The 23,719-nt window shown below is 43.1% G+C and overlaps 1 protein-coding gene across 1 annotated transcript in view; it reads right to left on the bottom strand.

The window, feature by feature from the left end:
* Window positions 1-23,719, bottom strand: part of LOC109919430 (monocarboxylate transporter 5-like) — an 83,100-nt gene that overhangs the window by 13,766 nt on the left and 45,615 nt on the right. Inside the window, exons 5-6 of the mRNA XM_048611797.1 lie at window positions 22,190-22,220; window positions 16,470-17,290 (exon numbers count right to left, since the gene is read on the bottom strand). Coding sequence (XP_048467754.1) covers window positions 16,470-17,290; window positions 22,190-22,220 — 852 coding nt within the window. The remainder of the gene's footprint in view (window positions 1-16,469; window positions 17,291-22,189; window positions 22,221-23,719) is intronic.

Here is a 23,719-nt window from a genome sequence, read left to right on the forward strand (position 1 = left end):
GATGAAGGGTCTAGGCCCGAAACGTCAGCCTCTCTGCTCCTGTGATGCTGCTTGGCCTGCTGTGTTCGTCCAGCCCTGCACCTTGTTGTCACTGAACTCTTACTGGTCTGTGTGACTCAGTTAAGTCAAAACAATGTTCTCACCATTGGAACCCAGCCTGGCTTAACACTCATGAGCTGGTCACCCTGCTACAGGAAGGATATCATTAAATTGGAGAGGGTTCAGAAAAGATTTACCAGGATGTTGCTGGGAATGGAGGGTTTGAGTTATAAAAATAGGCTGGATAGGCTGTGACCTTTTTCACTGTAGTGTAGGAGGTTGAGGGGTGATCTTATGGAGGTTTATAAAATCATGAGGGATATAGATAAGGTGAATAGCAAGGGTCTTTTCCCCAGGGCGGAGGAGTTATATTTTTAAGGTGAGAGGAGAAAGTTTTAAAAAGGACATGAGGGGCAACGTTTTTACACACAGACTGGTTCGTGTGTGAAATGAACTGCCAGACAAACAGGTGGATGCAGGTACATTTGGACAAGTACATGAATAGAAAAGGTTTAGAGGCATATGGGCCAAATGCAGGCATGTGGGACTAGTTTAGTTTGGGAAATATGGTTAGTGTGGACTAGTTGGACCAGGGTCTGTTTCCATGCTGTATCACTCTGAATCCATAACTGAACTGAACCTTCCTGTTTATATTTTTGGATTTTTTAAAATTAATCCATGGGGTATGAAAGTCACCCAAAAGGCCAACATTTGCCCACTCTCATTGTATTTGAGAAGATGATGCTGTTCTTAGAGATGGTCACTTGTTAGCACAAACCTAGATATTGTCTGTCTTGCTGCATTTGAATATGGATTGCTGCAGGACCTGAGGAGTTATGAATGGTGCTGAACAATGTGCAATCATTGACAAACATCCCCACTTCTGATCTTATGATGGCAAGAAGGTCATTGATGAAGCCGCTGAAGATGGTTGAACCTAGGACTGTCCTGGAGAGATGACCTAGAGCTGAGATGACTGACCTCCAAAAACCACATCCAGCTTTTCTTTATGGAAATTCAGTGGAAATTTAACACAAAGTCAATAAATTTACTGATCACAGTCTTGAATTTCCTTAATAATAGACTTCAAAAAATCAGTTCTCTCGATTAAGAATCTTTTCCGCTTCTCAATCCTAAATCATCATGTCCTTAGCCTGAGATTGTGTTCCCCAGTTCTGGACTCTCTTTTAGCAGAAACAGCCTCTTAGCATTGATCTTCTCAAAGCCCCCCTCACATTTTGTACATTTCATGGGATTACCTTTTATTCTTCAAAACTGCAAGGTGTACAGTTCCATTCTACTCAATGTTTGCTCTCAACTTAATTCTCCCACCGCAGGAATCAATCCAATGAACCCTTGTTGCATCCAATTGAAGGTAGGTGTAAGTTTCCTTAAATACATATGCCACAATATTTCTGAAGGAATCTTATCATTACATTGGAAAAAAATGTGCATATTTTTGTTGCAAACTCCTTGCAATGTGTGCCAGCATAACAATTTCTGTTTCCAACTGTTTGTTATACCTTCACATTACCTTTCTGTGGTTGTTGTTCAAGGACATCCAAATGCATCTGAACACTCACAATTAATTAACTGCAAAATATTGTGGATGCTGGAAATCTAAAACACAGAGAATGCTGAGGAAACTCAGCAGGTCTGGAAGCATCCATGGAGAGAAAAACAGAGTTAATGTTTTGAGTTCGACATGACTCCTCTTCAGAATTGCAGTCATATTGGACTCGAAACATCAGCTCTGCTTCTCTCGCCTTAGATCTTCCAGACCTGTTGAGTTTCTCCAGCATTTCCTGTCTTTAAACCCCATTTAATGGTACCTCACAATTAAAAACATATTTAGCACTTCCATTCCATCTACCATAGTGAAAAGCCTGACAGTTTCCCACAATTTAATCCATGTGTCACTTCCTGCCCGCTGATGTAATCTATATCCAATTGCAGTCTCTAGACCCTATTTAAACTCTTAATGAAGAGGTTCGGAGTGTGTTAAAATATTATCTTTTGTATCTTCTAAAAACCTAAATACATTATATGTAATTACAGATATTATTACAGATTGTAAATAGTTGTTATAAATAACTAATTATTGGCATAAGCATAATAGGCTGAATCCATTATAAGAGACGGAACAGGAGAGCACTTGGAAGATAGTGACAGGATTCAACGCAGTCAGCATGGATTTATGAAGGGAAATCCTGTTTGACAAATCTGTTGGAAATTCGTGAGGATGTAACTTCTAGTCTGGATCAGAGGAGCCAGTGGATGTGGTTAACTTGGATTTTCAGAAGGCTTTCAATAAGGACTCACATAAAAGATTAGCATGTAAAATTAAAGTGTACAGGGTTGAAGATGGTGTGCTGAAATGGATTCAGTGGTTGGCAGACAGGAAATAAAGAACAGGAATAAAGAGGTCATTTTCTGAGTGGCAGGCAGTGACTAGTGGGGTACCGTAGAGATCAGTGCTTGAACCTTAGCTATTCAGCTATATATTAATGATTTAGATAAAGAAACTGTGTCATATCTCCAAGTTTCCAGATGACACAAAGCTTGGTGGGTGAGTGAGCTGTGAGGAGGATGTGGAAACGCTTCAGTATGATTTGGACAGGCTGAGTGAATGGAAAAATACATGATATATGCAGTAACCGGTTGATCGTTAGCTCACCCAGCCAGTTATTCTGTGCTGTGCAGATGTTTCATTACCTTTCTAGACAACATTATCAGTAAGACCTCTAATTGAAGAGTTGGTGTTCTGCTTCCTTCCGGATTTATATGATCCTCTGGTGTGATGGTCCTGTCACTTCCGGTTCTGTTGTTTTAGCAGCGGGCTGAAATAGACCCCGCACACAATATGTTTATTAATAGACTCCTGTGTTGAGAACCAGGTTTCCAGAAATTCCCTTGCATGTCGAGTGTCTGGAAGGAAGCAGAACACCAACGCTTCGATTCGAGGTCACACTGATGATGTTTCCTGGAAAGGTAACGAAACATCTACACACCACAGAACAACAGGCTCAGCAAGCTAATAGACAACTGCATCCACAACCCATGCTACAAATTTTCACTAAGACCTTAAAAAATGCAGTTTTGTGTGGATAAATATGAGGCTATCCACTTTGGAAGCATAAGCAGGAAGGCAGATTATCATTTGAATGACATTAGTTTGGGAAAGGGGGAGGTGATATGAGACTTGGGTGTTCTTATACAGAAAGTGAGCAGGCAGGTGCAGCCTGCAGTGAAGAAGGCAAACAGTATGTTGGCCTCAGAGTAAGAAAATTTGAATACAGGAACAGGGATTGATTGGTGAGACCACACCTGGAGTACTGTGTATAGTTCTGTTACTTATCCAAGGAAAGATATTCTGGCTGTGGAGGGAGCGCAAAAAGGCTTCCCAGACTGATTCCTGGGATGACAGGACTGACATATGAAGAGACAGAAGTTTGATTAGGACTAATTCACTAGCGTTTCGAATAAGGGGGATAGCATAGAAATCTAAAAATTTTTAACAGGAATAGATAGGGTAAATGCAGGAAGCATGTTTCTGTTGACCAGGGAATCCAGAACCAGGGCTCGTAGTTTAAGGACCCAAGGTAGGCCATTTAGAGACACAGAGTCATACAGCACGGCAACAGACCCTTCGATCCAACCAGTCCATGTCGAACGCAATCCCAAACTAAACTAGTCCCACCTGCCTGCTCTTGGGCCATATCCCTCCAAACCTTTCCTATTCATGTACTTATCCTAATGTCTTTTAAACATTGTAATTGTACCCACATCCACCATTTCCTCAGGAAGTTCACTCCACATGCAAACCACACTCTGTGTAAAAAATTTGCCTCTTATATCTTTTATAAATCTCCCTCCTCTCAACTTAAAAATGTGACCCTGGTCTTGAAATTCCCCATAGGGAAATGACTACCATTACCTCCAACTATACTTCTTATTATTTTATAAACTTCTATCAGGTCACCCCTCAACCTCCTATGCTCCAGTGAAAAATGTCCCAGTCTATCCAGCCTTTCTTCATAACTCAAACCTTCCATACCTGGCAATATCCTGGTAAATCTCTTCTGAACCCTCTCCAGCTTGCTAATATTCTTCCTATAACTGGGCGACCAGAACCCAACACAGTATTCCAGAAGAAACCTCACCTTTGTCCTGTACAACTTCAACATGGCGTCCCAACTCCTATACTCAAAGGTCTGAGCAATGAAGGCAAGCGTGCCAAATGCCTTTTTAACAATCCTATCTATATGTGATGCAAACTTCTTAGAATTATGTACCTGCATCCTTAAGTCACTTTGTTCTACAACACTACCCAAGACTCTACCATTAATTGTATAAGCCTTACCCTTGTTTGTTGTACCAAAATGCAATACTTTACATTTATACAGACTGAACTCTGTCTGCCATTTTTCAGTTTATTGACCCTTTTGATCAAGATCCCTTTGTAATCTTAGAAAACCTTCTTCACTAAGGTTGATGGCTTGCTCACTGAGCTGGCTTGTTTTTGTTCAGACGTTTCATCACCATGCTAGGTGACATCATCAGTGGAGCCTCCAATGAAGTGATGTTATTCTACTCCGCTTGGAATTTATACTGTCCGGTCCATTATGGTGAGTACTGTCATTTCCGGTTTTGACCTGTATGGGTTTATATATGGGATCCAATTCTATATGTTTGTTGATTGAAGTATGGGTGGAGAAGCATGCCTCTAGGAATTCCCACGCGTGTCTATGTTTGGCTTGGGCTGCTATGGTTACTTTGTCCCAGTTAAACTGATGGCCTCATTGTCTGAGTGTACACATATTAAGGAGAGTTTGTCGTGCCATTTTGCTGTTAGCTGATGTTCATGCATTCTGATGGCTCGTTTCCTTCCTGTCTGTCTGATGTAATGTTTGTGTCATTGCACAGACTAGAACACACCACCTTCCCCCACATTCAATCTAAACTGTGGATCCGGTATGTGGATGACACATTTGTCATTATTAAACACAATAAATTAGAAGAGACCCACCACATCATCAACAGCGTATTCACAGGGATTAAATTCATACGGGAAGAAGAAACCAACAATCAACTTCTGTTTCTAGATGTTAAGGAAGAACGACTGACAAACGGGGAGTTCCAAACCTCAGTATACAGATCAAATCCTCACCTTCCACAGCAACTGTCCCAACGTCCACAAACAAAGCTGTATTAGGACACTATTTAAACAGGCCACAACTCACTGCAACACCAGAATTATGCCGGGAAGAAGAAGAACATGGATACAAGATCCTCACCTTAAACAGATATCCCCACAACTTCGTCCACAGATGCCTACATAACAGACAACAACAGGAGGACATAGTACGCCCTAACACACTTACCACACTTTCCCACATCAGGAACATATCGGAACTGACAACAGGACTCCTACGACCATTAGGAATCATGGTGGCCCACGAGCCCACAGCCACTCTACGACAAACACTCACAAGGATTAAAGACCCCATTCCCACAACATGCAGAACCAACGTGGTTTACAAAATACCATGCAACGACTGCCACAAACATTATATCAGACAGACAGGAAGGAAACTAGCCATCAGAATACACGAATATCAGCTAGCAGCAAAATGGTACAACAAACTCTTCTTAATATGTGTACATTCAGACAATGAACGCCATCAGTTTAACTGGTACAAAGTAACTCCAGTAGCCCAAGCCAGACATAGACACACGTGAGGATTCCTAGAAGCATGGTTCTCCACCCATACTTCAATCAACAAACATATAGAATTGGAAATTGGACCCCATATACAAACCCATACAGTTCAAAACCAGAAACGATAGTACTCACCATAACGGACCGGACAGTATAAATTCCAAGCGGAGTAGAATAACATCACTTCATCGGAGGCCCAACTGATGACGAAACATCTGAACAAAAATAAGCCAACTTGGTGAGCAAGTCAACAACCACATTCACAACCCGAGCTACACATCTTTGCCAATACTTTAAACCTTCTTCACTGTCTACAATGCACCAATTTTTGTGTCTTCCGCAAACTTACTAACCATGCCTTCTATGTTCTCATCCAATTCATTTATATAAATGGCAAACAAAAGTGGACCCAGAACCGATCCCTGTGAAACACGGCTGGTGTCGGGCCTCCAGTATGAAAAACAACCCTCCACCATTACTCTCTGTCTCCTGCTGTTATGCCAATTATGTATCCAATTGGTAAGTACACCCTGAATCCCATGTGACCTAACTTTACTAATTAGTCTACCATGCGAAACCTTGTCAAAGGCTTTACTAAAATCCAAATAATCAACGTCTACTGCTCTGCCACCATCAATCTTTTTGATAACCTTCTCACAAAAACTCAATTAAGTTTGTGAGACACAATTTTCCTCACACAAAACCAGGCTGATTATCCCTAATCAATTTTTGCCTCCCTAAATGTCCATAAATCCTATCTTTTATAATCACCTCCAACAATTTACCCACAACTAAAGTCAGACTCCCAGGTCTGAATCTCCACGGTTTCTCCTTACAATGTTTCTTAAACAAAGGTACAACATTAGCCACCCTCCAGTCATCAGTCATCCCGTTTATATCTGTCAGCCTGGGCTCCCTGATTGGACCAGATTAAGAGCCCCAATCAGGGAACTCATATTCTATGACGTTAGCCTGGCTGATCTTGTTGCAATCACTACACCCACCACCTTTCCTAGCTTGCTGACCTTCCTAAATGTGATGTACCGTGTGGGTCATGTACCATGCATTTTGCCCACTCAATCAATTTCCTTATTCACCTTGAAGACTCCATGTTCTCCTCACCACTCGGAATCCCACTTAGTTTTGTGCCGTCAGGAAACTTGATAATATTTATATTTGAATTGATATATCTTGTGAACAACTGGATCCCAGGCAATGATTCCTGCAGTACTCCATGAGTCAACACTTTACATGCTTAAAATGGCCCATTTATTCTGATTGTTTCTTACTTTTTACTAATTCTCAATTCTTGCCATTGTATTATCCTAATCCTACAGGTTTTGATTTTACACAATAACCTTATCTGGATTTTTATCAAAAGCTTTCTGAAGATCCAAATACACCTCATCCTCTGGTTTCCTCTCATCTATTTTACCAGTTACATCCTATGGACCCTGACAACATTTTGTAGAGAAGACTGGTGCTTCAGAATCACCCACATCCTTGAGCCAAGCTGTTCCAGTACAGCTAAACATTTATTCAAACAGGTACGTTCAGACCACAAAAAACAAGGCATATTGTTTCAACTTCCCCAATTACTCTTGATCAGCAGCAAAGTAATGAAAGTTGGTGTGGATAGCATTGTCAAACAAGACATACATATCTAAAATAGCTCATTTATGCTGAATTTGGCTTCCTCCGGGGTGCCTCAACCTTGTAACAGCCTTAGTACAAATGTGGATGAAAGAACTGAATTCCACAGAGGAGGTGTGATTGACTGCCTTTCACATTTAGGCAGCATTTAATTGAAGATGGCATCAGGAGCTTTCTTAAAACTGGTGTTAATGAGAAAGCTTTTCACTAGTTGGGAGTCATACCTATCAAAAGGGAAGACCATTTTTGGAGACCGAGCATCTCTGCCCTAGGACATTGCTACATGGGTTCTTCAGTGCAGTGTCCTAGACCTAACTAACTTGGGTCATTTCATCAATGACATTCCTTTCATCATAAAATCATAATTAGGGATGTTTACCAATGACTGCACAATCAATGTTCCTTACTACCATGACTCCTTAGATACTGAAACAATCCATTTATTTGCAACAAGACCTTCACATTTAGGCTGATAAATGACAAGTAATAATGGCATTACACAAGCAATGGCCATCCGAGAATGGCAGAATTAGAGAATCCCAACAGTGCAGATAGATGCCATTCAGCATTCATCGACTTTGCAAAGAACATCCTGCCCAGACCCAGCCCCTCCCAACCTATCCCTGTAACTCCACATTTCCCATGACTAACCTACTCAGCCTGCACATCCCTGGACACTATGGGCAATTTAGCTTGGCCAATCCACCCTAAACAGCACATCTTTGGTCTTTGTGAGGAAACTGGAGCATCTGGAGGAAACTCATGCAGACACGGGAAGAATGTGCAAACTCCATACAGACGGTCTGGAATCGAACCTCAGTCTCTGGCACTGTGAAGCAGCAGTGCTAACCACTGAGCATGAACATTGTGCAATCATCAGTGAACATCCCCACTTCTTATAATGGAAGCTCATTGATGATTTAGCTGAAAATGTTTGGGCCTAGGACACTACCCTGTGGGAATCCTGCAGAGATGTTCTGGAGCTGGGATGACTGACCTCCCTCAACCACAACCATCTCCCTATGTCCCAGGTATGACTCCAACCAGCGGAGAGTTTGCCCCCGACACCCACTGATTCCAGTTTTGCTAGGGGTCCTTGACACCACACTCAATTGAATGCAGCCTTTGTGCCAAGGGCTGTCACTCTCCCCTCACCTCTGAAATTCAGTTCTTTTGTCCATGTTTGAACCAAGGCTGTAATGAGGTCAGGAGCTGAGTGGGCCTGGAGGAACCCAAACTGGGCATCGCTGAGCAGATTATTGCTGAGCAGATGTTGCTTGATAGCACTGTTGATGACATCTTCCATCATTTTACTGATGATCGAGAGTAGAGTGATGGGGTGGTAATTGGCCGGGTTGGATTTATCCTGTTTTTTATGTGCAGGACATACCTGGCCAATTTTCCATATTGTTGGGTGTTGCAACTGCACTGGAAAAGCTTGGCTGGGGAACAGCATGTTCTGGTGCACAAGTCTGGAATACAAGAGTGAATCAAATTGGCTAAAGACTTGCATCTGTGATGCTGGGACGACTGGAGGAGCTCAAGATGGATCACCCACTCAACACTTCTGGCTGAAGATTGTTGTGAATGGTTCAGCGTCATCTTTTGCACTGATGTGTTGGGGTCTTCCTTCATTGACGATGGGGATATTTGTGGAGCCTCCTGAGGGAGTTCTGAATTGTCAGGTATGCTGTCTTTCAGATAAAACCTCATCCCAGTTTGGTTTTACAGCCAAAGGTTTAAAGATCCTATGGCAAAAATTTGAAGAGCAGGAAATTCCCCCTGTTGTCCTGAGGAGTGATCTGATCATTTTGGTAAGTAAACCAGTGCAGGACTTATATGCTTGTTGCCGAACAAACAGTCCTTGAGGTGTAGGTTCACAGTTTATTCAAAGTGGAGTCACAGGTGGTCACCACAGTGGGGCTAAGGCAGCATTTGGTACACTTGCCTTTATTGGTTAGTGCATTGAGTATATTACAATCACCATGTTGTGGTTGTACAGGACATTGGTTAGGACACTTTTGGAATACTGCATACAGTTCTGGTCTCCCTGCTATAGGAAAGATATTGTGAAACTTGAAAGGGTTCAGAAAGATTTGCAAGAATGTTAGAAGGGTTTGAGCTATAGGGAGGAGCTGAATAGGCTGGGGCTATTTTCCCTGGAGTGTCAGAGGCTGAAGGGTGACCTTACAGATTTTTATAAAATCATGAAGGGCATGGATAGGGTGAATAGCCAAGGTCTTATTCTCAGGGAAGGGGAGTCCAAAACGAGACGGCATAGGTTTAAGGTGAGAAGGAAAAGATTTAAAAGGGACCTAAGTGGCAACATTTTCACGCAGAGGCTGTTGCTTGTATGGAATGAGTTGCCAGATGAAGTGGTGGTGAACACAGAACAGTACAGCACAGGAACGGGCCCTTCAGTCCACAATGTTGTGCCAAACATGATGCCAAATTAAACTAATCCCTTCTGCCTGCCCTTCGTCCATATCCCTCCATTCCTTGCATATCCATTTGCTTATCTAAAAGTCTCTTAAATGCCCCTATTGTATCTACCTCCACCAGCACCCCTGGCAATGCATTCCAGACTCCTACCACTCTCTGTGTAAACCACCCCCACCCCTCCCCTTCCTTCCTCCCCCCCCCCCCCCCCCACCTTAAATTACCCCTTGTATCAGACATTTCAACTGTGGGAAAAAGATTCTGACTGTCAACCCTATCTATGCATCTCATGATTCTGTAGACTTCTATCAAGTCTCCCCTCAGCCTCCACTGCTCCAGAGAAAACAACCTGAGTTTTTCTAGCCTCTGCTTATAGCTCATACCCTCTAATCCAGGCAGCATCCTGGTAAACCTCTTCTGCATCCTCTCCAAAGCCTCCACATCCTTCCTGTAATGTGGTGATTAGAATTGAATGCAATACTCTAACAGTAGCCTAACCAAAGTCTTATAAAGCTGCAACATGGCATTCTGACTCTTGTACTCAATTCCCCAAACAATAAAGGCAAGCATGCCATACGCCTTCTTTACCACCCTATCTATCTGTGTGACCACTTTCAGGGAGCAATTGACTTGAACCCCAAGATCCCTCTGTACATCAATGCTGTTCAGGGTCCTGCCATTAACTGAATTCTTTTACTTCACATTTGATCTCCCAAAGTGCAGCACCTCACACGTACTCCATCTGCCATTAAACTCCATCTACCATTTCTCCACCTGATCTTTATCCCCATGTATCCTTTGACAATCTTCTACACAACTACAGCAATTTTTGTATCGTCTGAAAACTTACTAACCCATCCATCTGTATTTTCATTCAAGTTATTTATACATATCACAAACAACAATGGTCCTAGTATGGATCCCTATGGAACACCACTAGCCATGTACCTCCGGCCAGAAATACATCTTTTCACCACTACAATCTCCTTTCCAAGGGCAAGGCAATTCTGAATCCACATGACCAAATCACCATGGATCCCATGCATTTTAATCTTCTGGATGAGCCTATCATGACTTTGGCAAAAGGCTTACTAAAATCCATATAGACAGCATCCACTGCGCTATCCTTATTGATCACCTTTGTCACCTTTTTAAAAAAATTCAATCAAGTTAGTAAAGACATGACCTTCCCTGCATTAAGCCATGCTGACTGTCCCTAATTAGCCCATGCTTTTCCAAATGCGTGTAAATCCTATCCCTAGGAATTCTCTCCAGTAGCTTCCCAACCATCGATGTGAGTCTCACCAGTCTACAGCTGCCTGGATTATCCCTATATCCCTTCTTTAACAGAGGAACAACATCAGCTACATGCCAGTCCTCTGGGACCTGTCCAGTGGTGAGCGAGGTTACAAAGATCGGGAACAAAAACAGAAGTTGCTGGAAAAGCTTAGCAGGTCTGACAGCATCTGTGAAGAAAAATCAGAGTTAACGTTTTGGGTCCAGTGAGCCTTCCTCAGGAGGATACAAAGATCTTGGTCAAGGCCCAAGCAATCTCCTCACTTGCCTCTCTCAATAATCTGGGGTAGATGCCATCGAGCCCTGAGGACTTGCCCACCATAATGCTCTTCAAGAGACCCAACATCACTTCTTTCTTGATCTCGAAATGCCCTAGCATATTAGCATGCTCCACATTAATCTCACATGCATGGTATGCTTGAACACATGATTTAATCCATGTACGTTTTGCACTTATTACCATTTAACCAATTGTGATTCCATAAATACAGTGCTTCAGGTTTGCAGAGATCAGTCACGTGGATTAGAGGTAAGTATAGAGCAGGGCTCATGATTACTGTATTGGTCATAAACAAGGCTGTATTATAATATTTGTTGAATTAAGTTTTAGTCTGTGAATTCTAGGGGTCATAACGTTAGAATCTTACTTGAGCATCAGAAATGAGTCTGAAGAAAATTGAACAGGGAGTGATGACCATTCAGCACATTTTTTGTGTAGCTTATGATATGTTCATGTTCTTTAGAGACAAACAACATTTAACAAATTGTTGAGAAATATTGAAACCAGGAGCATGAGTGAGACATTCTACTGAGTCTGTTTTGCTATTCAGTATAATCGTGGGTAATCCTTTACCTCACTGCTTCCACCCCAGATCTCTTGATGCTTTGCATCTTGAAATCTATCCATTTCTTTCTTATATATATTCATTGACATAGTTTCCATCACCTTGTGTGGTGGAAGCTTCCATAGGTACATCCCACTTTGAGTGAGGAAATCTCATCTCTGGCCAAAATGGTTTACCCTGTATCCGGAGACTGCAACCCCTTGTTTTAAGCCATCTGCTCCCCTAGTCAGAGGGAATTTCATCCATACATCCATTCTGAGGAATATTAGCTACTCGCCAGTCCTCTGGTACCTCTCCAGTGGCTAGCGAGGCTACAAAGATCTTGGTCAAAGCCCCAGCAATCTCCTCTCTTGCCTCTCTCAGTAACCTGGGGTAGATACCATCGGGCCCTGAGTATTTTTCCACCTTAATGCTCTTCAAGAGACCAAACACCATTTCTTTCTGGATCTCAACATGCCCTGGTATATTAGCATGCTCCACATTAATCTCACTATCCTCCATATCCTTCTCCTGGGTGAATACCGATGCAAAGTACTCATTTAGGATCTTGACCACATCCTCTACCTCCAAACTCAAATTCCCTCCTTTAATCTTGGGTGATCGTACCTTCTCCCTAGTTATCCTTTTGTTTTTAATGTATGCCTAGAATGCCTTGGGATTCTTTAAAGGTACTTGCTCAGGTCATTTCATGGCCCTCTTCTTGCTCTCCGAATACCGTGATGGAGTTCTTTCCTGCTTTCTTTATATTCCTAACGGGCCCTGTCCAATTTTAGCTTCCTAAACCTTACATATCCTTTCTTCCTTCTGACTAAATTCATAACCTCCCTCGTTATCCAAGGGTCATTCACCTTGCCATCCTTGTCCTTTCTCCTTACTGAAATATGCCGATCCTGAATTCTCATCAGCAGGTCTTTAAACAGCTCCCACATGTCAAATGTGGACTTGCCTGATAACAGCTCCTCCCAATAACACTCCCAGGTTTCTACCTAATACTGATGTAATTTGCATTCCACACCCAGTTTAGCATCTTCCCACATGGTCCTGACTTATCTTTATTCATAGTCTTCTTAAAACTTCTTTACTCAGAGAGTAGTGAGGGCGTGGAATGCCCTGCCTGCAACAGTAGTAGACTCACCAACTTTAAGGGCATTTAAATGATCATTGGATAAACATATGGATGATAATGGAATAGTGTAGGTTAGATGGGCTTTAGATTGTTGTGCCGACCTGTGAAACCATCGAGGGCCGAAGGGCCTGTACTGTGCTGTAATGTTCTATGTTCTATGTAACTTAAGGAGACTGGTACAATTTCAACATTTAAAAAGCATCTGGATTGGTACTTGAGTAGGAAGGTTTAGAGGGATATGGGTCAAATGCTGGCAAATAGAACTAGATTAATTTACATGATATCTAGTTGGCATGAATGAGTTCGCGTGAAGGGTCTGTTTCCGTGCTGTACATCTCTATGACTCTATAATATCATTTTTTGAAACCAAATTATCTGTGGAAAGTGATTTATTTGTACAGGAGGGCATGACAAATGTGTCCTCCAATGAGTGAAAAATAAAATTTATATTCATAAAGAATTATATTTATAAAGAGAGCTCATCAATCTCACAGTGTCATAAAATTGCCTCTGATCAGACACTGTAAGTTCTGGCTCTGTGTCTTTCACCAGTGACAGAAGAGGAGTGACTGGTTATTGGGCATTATCCAGTCATACTCACAGGACTAACGTTGCATAGTGTCACCTGCTAGAGAATGTGACAGTGCTTTATGCTGGCTAGTGTTCACAGGGACACTCAGGCAGTCAGTGATGTGGATTCAGAGCCAGCGCTAGCTCTCGAATGACCACCTCGGTTTTGAATGGAAATTCAAATCATCACCAAGAAACTAACATAACTACTCATGGTCACAATTTGATATTTCTGCCTGCAAAGCTTTGAGCATGTATTGGACAGAGATCAGTAAAAACACACATTGCTAGCTCAACACATCCCATAACTCATAAAATCAGAGGTCGTGGTGTTGGTGAGATTGAGTGTTCAAAGCCAGGTTCTGTACAATTGGAAAAGGCTATTTCTGTGAAAAAGCAGCACAGCCTTGGGCTTAATGTTGAGTTTTAATTATTTTGGAGTATGAACATCTCCTTCAATGTATTTTACACACTCCCACACCCCGGGCCCTGACTTATCATGGGTTGCTTTCAGCAAAGCCAACTTATTTCCAGCCTCTCATGGCCCCCATTATCATTTAGCTGGCTTACATTTTCATAAAGGGAATAAAAAAACTGTGGATGGTGGAAATAAGAATCAAAATCAGAAATTGCTGGAAAAACTCAGAAGGTCAGGCAGCATCTGTAGACAGTAAGCAGAGTTAATGTTTCGGGTCTAGCAACTCTTCTTCAGAAAGTGTTCTGAAGAAGGAAGAAGAGTCACTGGACTCAAAATGTTAATTCTGCTTTCCCTCTACAGATGCTGCCTGACCTGCTGAGTTTTTCCAATGACTTCTGTTTTTGTTTATCACAGCCTTCACCTGACCTGGATTAATCTCGGTTAACGCTGTCCTCAGTAATGTCACGTTGGAAACTGACTGAAGGTATGTGACAAAACTAAAGTTTGCAGATTTTGGGGGTTAAGGAGAAGTGTTTGAGAGTTTTTCCAACCTGAATTTTCAGCAACTGGAGAATCCTGGGGCAACAAAGTGACTGAGGGAGGCATGAAAGATGGTGAGACAGGAATCAGCTGGAGACACTCTCGTTTTGCTAGGCAACTGTGTGAGAAGCAAAACTGAAGCCAGGCCAGAAAAGTGAATGGTTTCTTTTTACAAAGAACAGATTTTAAACAAGCAACATTCGAGCCTCAACAGATTTCACAGAGAGAAATTCAGGCATAAACACATGGAGAACAGAAGCTTCTTTGTGAAAGCAGGATTGGGCCAGTTCCTTGGACTGGTATTTTGCGTCAGAGTAATAACACAGAATGATCCAGCTTAGCTCCAACCTCTTTAGCTGCTGAATCGCTGAAGCCACAGACCCTGCTGAAGTCCTGGTCTGTGCCGTGTTGCCATGTCATCACCATTCTTCTCAAGTGGGTGGACAGGCAGTTAAATGGAGCACTCAGCACAAAGTGACCCTTACTATGCTGAGCACGTACAGGATCCAATCAATATAAGGTAAAGTGTTTGTCATGCAGCTCAGACCAAACGCACAAACCCTGTCATCAGTCAGCCTGTGATACTCACCTGTCATTCATTTAATGAAGTTAAACACAGACCCCAAGCCCTGGCTATAATCCACAAACTCAGCTGACAGATAAAACCTTTTACACTTGGTGCACAGCGTAGGGAGGAATTAATGCAGGGGGCTTCCAGTAATACATTCTAATCCAGAAAGTAGCAAACAGTTTAGGCAAAAAAATTCCCCTATTTAAGAACAGCAGCACCCAGAGTAAGAGTCAGAGGATATATTATAAAAATATAAATGCTGACATGATTCATGTGTCTTCATGGATCTAGGGACAAATGGGTGTTGTTCAGAGGCAGCCAAGGTTCCTCAACACTTTTAGCCTGATTTTTATCCAATGTGACCTTCAAATATTCTTAGATCCGTTCCAGCATAGACTAGGCTGAGTAAAGCTTCTTCCATCAACTTCAACAATCACTTTAACCTGAGGAGAGAGTCTTCACTAGATCCCGTAACAGATATACCTGTGGCTCTACGAAACTGGATTCACCTCAGTCTACTTCCAAAGGCAGTTCAGTTACATACAATTGTGGCAAGAACCAATTCAAAAGTGAGTTTTCAATTTCATTTGAATTGGTCTTGGCTATTGATTCGGACAATGCAATATTGAACTAGATGTACCCATCCTGTGCCACACACATCATTCACCATGTAGAAAGGATTTATTCTCAGGACAATATGAAATTTGGGACTTACTTCAGCCACTGAAGGAAATAGGGTTAGGCCTGTGAACAAGTTCAGAAATTCTGCTCCAAAAGGCCAATATACTTATCTTTCTCGCACAGTTAAATGGTTAACTCCAGTAAGTGGAATTCTGCTTTATTTGTGCAGTTAGTCTTGCTAATCATTTTACTCTGAGTTATGGGGAGTGATTCAGATGATTTCACAGCCCAGTGGGATGCTGGATGCACTCTAACTGGAAACTTTTACTGGGAAATGTGTGGACACCCACAGCTGGACAGATCAAGGGTCAGGTGCCTTCTTCACTATCCCAGGGAGTTATCTGCTGTTTCCCCAGTCCAGCTTTTCCAAACTAGAGTTACTGCTGCAAGAAGAGATTACCAATCAGAATCAAGGGTTTTGTGTTGAAAAAGACACGTGAAGATTCAGAATCTGTTCACGTTGTTAATGGTAACAATCCACTGAGGCCCCAACAAGAGAAGCTGCCTTCAGACAATGAATTGAAAACTAAATTCAAACACGAGAATAAGACCTTTAGACTTGAACTCACCTGCAACAGAAATGATGAAGGATGCATCCATGGCATCAATATCCAATGTCTTAGCCCTGGCTGAGAGATGAAAGTAGGGAATAAAGTACGCTAACTGACTGAACACCACTGAGAATGTGTAAATACTAAAGAAAGGATCCCGTAACAATGAGAAATCGAGAAGCTTCTCTTTGGGAGGAAGGCTTTGTGTTCCCTTGCCCCTGCTCGAAGAGCTAACAGACGCAGTGTGAGCTGTTCGGAAAGTTACTTTGTCCAGAAAAGCTTTGCTCTCGTGAGAGATACTGGATTCTGTCTCCACTCGGGAATGGTTAATGTTCAGGTTCTCATCCCTCAGGATACAGCTGTCATGATTCTTGGAAATATCAAGGTGACCAATTGCTGAATGGGACACGCTGGGATTGCTAGTGATTAAGCAGCTTTCTGAGTGCTTCTCTAAGATGCCTTGCTTCATTGCTCCGTTGTGAAAGAGGCAGCTGTTTGGAGCTTTGAGTATTGTCCTGTCACATGGTGATTGCGAGAAGGTGGGCTGGTGCTCGTGGAGAGAGATGGGTCGAAGCAGCATGCTGGTAGCAATCAGGTTCAACATTATACCTCCCAAAATAAGTAAAGCACCTGTAAAGATGATACAAAAAAAAATTGTGTTAACAAACCCATCATTCTTTTTAGATCCCTGCACAGCTTCAAGTTGGTGAGGTGTTGATACAGTGAAATCAGGATGAGTCAATCCCAGGTGATCTACCCACACTGGGAGCTTCCAGAGAGCGGAGGAGGATCCTTGACTCGATTTGTCTACAAATACACTGCCCATGTGAAACAAATCCCTAAACAAATCCAAAGTAAAGCAGCAAAATGTGAAAAATATCTATTTTCATGTTTCCATCTCCCACTCCTGCCACAAGCGATGTTTGTGTGTCCACAGTTTTCCACTTGCTGTATTGACTTTAGTTTCTCTCTGGCTGAAAACTCTTTGAATGTTCTCAGAGGGATGTCTGTTCTTGCAGGTTGGATGGTCCTCACACACAGGGTGATCCTGAAGATGGTTTGTTCAGAGATTGGAGAATTCTCACACTGGCCTGTAATAACTCTGCTCCAATCAGCTGTCCCAGTCACTTAACAATCCGATATCCCATAAGACAATCCTATTCGATGGTCCTATTCTGCTGATGACAATGGCTGACACCTTTGACACAATCAGGATGTTGGGTTTTCCAAAATGGACTCATTGCGATTTCACTGTATTTACATGGGGGTCACATGGATAATACTCATACCAGCAACTTGCATTTATGTAGCATCTTTAACAGAGTAACACATCCCAGAGCCCTTCACAGGTACATTAACAAACAAAATTTGATATTGAGTCACATAAAACAATATTAACTCTTGCTCAAAAACTTACACAAGGAAGAGAGAAAGGCAGAGAGGTTTTCGCAGGTTTCAGAGTTCAGAATTCCAGAGTTTAGTGACCAGGCAATGACGGAATGGCCACTATTGGTGTAATAGAAATTGGGGGATGCTGAAGAAACTAGAATTTGAAGAATGCAGATATTTCAGGGGGATGAGAGGCTGGGGTATACAGAGATATAGAGGGATGTAGTCATGGATGGATTTGAAAACAAGGGTTAAATGGCTTGAATCTCTCCACCCCTCTCACTTACTCCAACGTCTCCCCATCGGAACATGCAGCCCTCCGCTCACTTCGCTCCAACCCTAACCTCACTATTAAACCCACTGACAGGGTGGGGGGGGGAGAGGTCACAGTGGTAAGTATTGGGAACTGACCTCTACGTCGCTGAGGCCAAACGCCAACTCTCTGACACCTCCTCCTACCGGCCCCTTGATCACAACCCCACCTCTGATCACCAAACTATCAACAACCTCATCACTTCAGGAGATCTCCCATTCATAGCATCCAACCTGATAGAAATGGGTGGTACAGGGTTGGGGAATTATCTCCTACCCAAAATCCATAAACCTGAATATCCCAGTTGACCCATTGTCTCTGCCTGCTCCTGCCCCAACAAGCTCATCTCCTCCTACCTCCAATCCATTCTTTCCCCTTTGGTCCAGGAACTCCCTACCTACATTCGGGACACAACCTGCGCCCTCCACCTTTTCCAAAACTTTCAATTGCCCGGCCCCCATTACCTTATCTTCACCATGGATGTTCAGTCCCTGTACACTTGTATCCCCCATGCAGATGGCCTAAAAGCCCTCCGCTTCTTCCTCTCCTGTAGGCTCAACCAGTCCCCCTCCACTGACACCCTCATCTGCTTGGCAGAACTGGTCCTCGCTCTCAACAACTTTTCCTTTGATTCTTCCCACTTCCTACAAAGCAAAGGGGTGATGATGGGCACCCGCAGGGGCCCAAGCTACCCCTGCCTCTGTAGAATTCGTGGAACAGTCTCTCTTCCGCAGCTACAGCGACACCATCCCCCACCTCTTTCTCTGCTATATTGATGACTGTATCGCTACTGCCTCGTGCTCCCACAAAGAGCTCGAACAGTTCATCAACTTCGCCAACATCATCCACCCCATCCTCAAATTTACCCGGACCATTTCTGACACCTCCCTTTCCTTCCTGGACCTCTCTGTCTCCATCTCCGGAAACCGACTCACAATTGACATCCATTTCAAACACAATTACTCCCACAACTACCTCGACTACTCTTCCTTTCACCCGCCCTCCTACAAAAATTCCATCCCATACTCACAACTCCTCCGCCTCTGCCGCATCTGCTCCCAGGATGAGGTGTTCTACTCCAGGACATCCCAGATATCCTCCTCTGTAATTAAGGATGCCCTCAACCGCATCATCCCCATTTCCTGTGCTTCTGCCCTCAAACCCTCTCCCTCCAACAACAATAAGGATAGAGCCCCCTTCATCCTCACATACCACCCACCAACCTCTGAATCCATGCATCATTCTCCAACATTTCCGCCACCTACAATCAGACCCCACCACCAGAAAGATATTTCCCTCCCCAGCCCTGTCCGCTTTCTGCAGGGACCATTCACTTCACAACTCCCTCACCACCACACCCGGTACCTTTCCCTGCAACTGCAGGAAGTGCTACACCTGCCCCTACACCTCCCCTCTCACCTCCATCCAAGGCCCCAAACAATCCTTCCAGATCACCTGTACCTCATCCAATCTGATTTATTGCACCCATTGCTCCCAATGTGGTCTCATCTATATCGGGGAGACCAAACTCAGACTTGGGAACTGATTTGCAGAGCACCTGCGCCCTGCCCGCACCAATCAACCCGACTTTCTGTTCGCCATCCACTTTAACTACCCCTCCCACTCCCCTGGCGACATGTCCATTCTTGGCCTCTTCCACTGTCAGAGTGAGACCAAACGCAAACTGGAGGAACAACACCTGATATTTCACCTTGGGAGCTTATGGCCCAAGGGCCTGAATATTGACTTCACCAGCTTCAAAATCCCTCTACCCCCAACCTTATCCCATGTCCTGCCTCCCTGACCTGTCCTAATCTGTCCATCTTCCTACTCACCTATCTGCTCCATCCTTTCCACTGACTTATCATTATATCCCCTTACCTGCATCCACCGATCTCCATCCCACCTGCCTTTACCCAACCCCATCTCCCTTCCTCTATTTATTTGTGGGCTCCCCTCCCTCTGCCCAGGGTTTCAGCACAAAATGTTGACTTTCTTGCTCCTCTGATGTTGTCTGACCTGCTGTGTTTGTCCAGCTCCACATTTATTTACTCTGACTTCTATTATCTGCAGTCTTTACTGTCTCCTGTGAATTTTACAACCAGGGTGTTGCTTCCCTGGGAGTTAATGTCAGTAAACATGAGCAGGGGCCTAAGATTTGGTGCAGGTTGGGAAATAGGTAACAGAGATTTTGATGGTCTCATGTTTACAAAGGGTAGAATGTGAGTGCACTGGAATGGTCATATGAAGAAGGTGTGGCTGACGGCTTCAGCAGCAGATCAGCTGAGGCTTGGGCAAAGTCAGATGGCATGGCAGAGATGGAAATAGAAAGCATCAGTGACAGAGTCTACATGCAAATTCACAATGGGTAGCAAGGCTCCACACTTCATGTTATAAAAAGGCAAAGAAATTGTGAAGAGTGTGCAGAAATGATTGGCACAGATATGTCCAATGTCAGAGAGGGAGTATTTGGGAGATAGTGATAACCATTTCATGGGGGTAAGAGACGGCTGTGGAAAGGATAAAGAACAATTCAGAGTAACAATAATTTCTCTGGCATTTTAAGTGCTCACCCAGATGCTTCTTAAATGTTGCCAGAGGACCTGCCTCCATCATCCTCTCAGGAAGCACGTTCCATATTTATACCATCCAAACCAGTTACTCCTTTTCTTAAACTCATTCCCTCTGGTTTGGACACATCTGCCATGGGGGAGAAGATTCTCACAATCTGCTCTGTCTATGCCTCTCATAATGTTGTATATCTCAATCAGATCCCCCCTCAGCCTCCACTGCTCCATGGAAAACAAACCCAGCCTATCCAGTCTCTCCTCATAATTGAGGCTTTTCATCCCAGGCAACATCCTGGTGAATCTCCTCTGCACTCTCTCTAGTGCAAACACGCTCTCCCAATAGTGTGGGTGACCAGAGCTGCACACAATATTCCACCTGTGGCCTAACAAATATTCTATAAAGGTGTAACAAGACTTTCTTGCTCCTATATTCTATACTTTGGCTAACGAAGGCAAGCATCCCATATGCCTTCTTCACCATCCTGTTTCCCTGTGCTGACACCCTCAAAGATCTATGGATTTGTTCCTCAGTCCTCCCAGGACCTACCATTCATTGTGGACATGCTTCCCTGATTAAACCTCCCAAAATGCATCACCTCGCATTTATCAGGATTAAATTTCATCTACCATAGCTCTGCCCAGTTTACCAGCTGATCATTATTGGACTGTACCCTGAGACCATCCTCCTCACTATCAACAACACCCCCAATTTTCATCATCTGCAAACTTACTAATTATACCTTCTATATTCACATCTAAGTTGCTAACATTCAAATCGAACAGCAAGGGTCCCAGCACTGAACACTGTAGTACACCGTTGGTCACAGGCTTTCAATTTCAAAAACAACTCCCCACCATCACCTTTTGCCTCCTATCTGTAAGCCAATTTTGGATCCAGTTTTCCAACTTGCTGTGGATCCTATGGACTCTTGTCCTTTAGACCAGCCTTCCTTGTGGAACCTTGTCAAAGGCCTTCCTGAAGTCCATGTCAACGACCCTCATCGATATACTTAGACATCTTTTCAAAAACCTCAATTAAATTAGTCAGACAGAAAATCTCACTAACAAATCCATGCTGACTATCCCTGATCAATCCACGCTGACTATCCCTGATCAATCCCTGCCTTTCCAAATATCGATTAATCCTGCCCCTCAGAACTTTTCCCAATAATTTCCCTACCACTGATGTCAAACTATTGTGTCTGTAATGACCTGGCCTATCCCTACTGCCCTTCTTGAACAAAGGAACCACATTAGCTATCCTTCAGTCAACTGGCACTTCACCTGTGGCAAATGAAGTGTTCAATACCTCTGCCAGGGCCCCAGCAATCCCCTCCCTTACCTCCCATAGCAGCCTGGGATACACCTTATCAGGCCCTGGGGATTTGTGCACCTGTATGCCTGTTAAAACATCTAATACCTCCTCCTTATTTATCTTAGTATGTTCTACAACCTCACCATCTCACCTGAAATCCCCAGCTACGAAGTCTTTCTCCTCTGTGAATATAGATGAGAAGAATTCATTTCAGACCTTACCCATGACCTCAACGCACAGATTGCCCCTTTGGTCTCAAACAGTCCCACTCTTTCCCTCTCTTACTGTTAATGTACTTATAAAAAGCCTTGATCCCATCTGCCAAAAATATTTCATGGCCGCTTTTTCCTCTTAATTTGTTTTTTTAACCACTACCTCCTACACTCTCTGTACTCCTGAAGGACCTCCTCTGTTTTTAATGTGTTGTACCTGAACATATGTTTTCTTCTTTTTCTTTATCAAACTCTCAATACCCCTTTACATCTAGGGTTCCCAGGACTGGCTGCCCTTGCCCTTAACTCTTGAAGGAATATGCAAGCTCTTAATTCTCACTATAGAATCATGCAGCACAGAAACAGATCGTTTGGCCCAACCAGTCCATGCTGAACATAATCCCAAACTAAACTAGTCCCACCTGCCTCTCCTGGCCCATATCCCTTCAGACCTTTCCTATTCATGTACTTATCCAAACATCTTTTAAATGTTTTAATTGTGCCCACATCCACCACTTCCTCAGGAAGTTCATTCTACATGTGAACCACCCTCTGTGTAAAAATTTTGCCCCTCATGTCTTTTTCAAATCTCTCTCCTCTCACCTTAAGTCTTGGAATCACTCTTTTAGGGAAAAGACACCTACCATTAACCCTATCTATACCCCTCATGATTTTATAAATTTCTATAAGGTCACCTTTCAACCTCCTATGCTCCAATGAAAAAAGTCCCAGCCTATCCAGCCCTTCTTTATAACTCAAACCTTCCATACCCGGCAACATTCTGGTAAATCTCTTCTGAACCTTCTCCAACTTCATGATATCCTTTCTATAACTGTGCAACCAGAACTGGACACAATACTCCAGAAGAGGCCTCACCAATGTCCTGTACAACCTCGACATGACGTCCAAATTCTATACTCAAAGGACTGAGCAATGAAGGCAAGCGTGCCAAACATCTTTTTAACCATCTTGTCTATATGTGATGCATATTTCAAAGAATTATGTACCAGCACCCCTAGGTCCCTCTGCTCTACAACACTACCCAAGGCCCATTGACTCATTTAATCAAGATCCCATTTAATCTCAGAAAACTACAGCAAAATTTGTTTTAACTGGCACCTTATGAACCAGTACTCTTGATAAGTCTGCAAAAATAATATACCTCAAATACCAGCAGTTTACTGAATTATCATGATCTCTCCAATGTCGGAGTAGTTAGTTGAGGGCGTGAGTGAGAAGGGTCACTGCTGGTAAATTTTATTTAAAGCAAAGTTGCATTATTATTTACAAGCAAAATCAGAAATTGCCGGAAAACCTCAGCAGGTCAAGCAGCATCTGTAGAGAGAAAGCAGTTAACTTTTTGGGTCACTGGACCCTTCAGGACTGTGTTTGTGTCACTGAGCCCGTAACGTTAACTCTGCTTTCTCTCCACAGATGCTGCCAGACCTGCTGGGTTTTTCCAGCAATTT

Source organism: Rhincodon typus, chromosome 25, assembly GCF_021869965.1.
Source record: "Rhincodon typus isolate 14 chromosome 25, sRhiTyp1.1, whole genome shotgun sequence".
Classification (NCBI taxonomy): Eukaryota; Metazoa; Chordata; class Chondrichthyes; order Orectolobiformes; family Rhincodontidae; genus Rhincodon; species Rhincodon typus.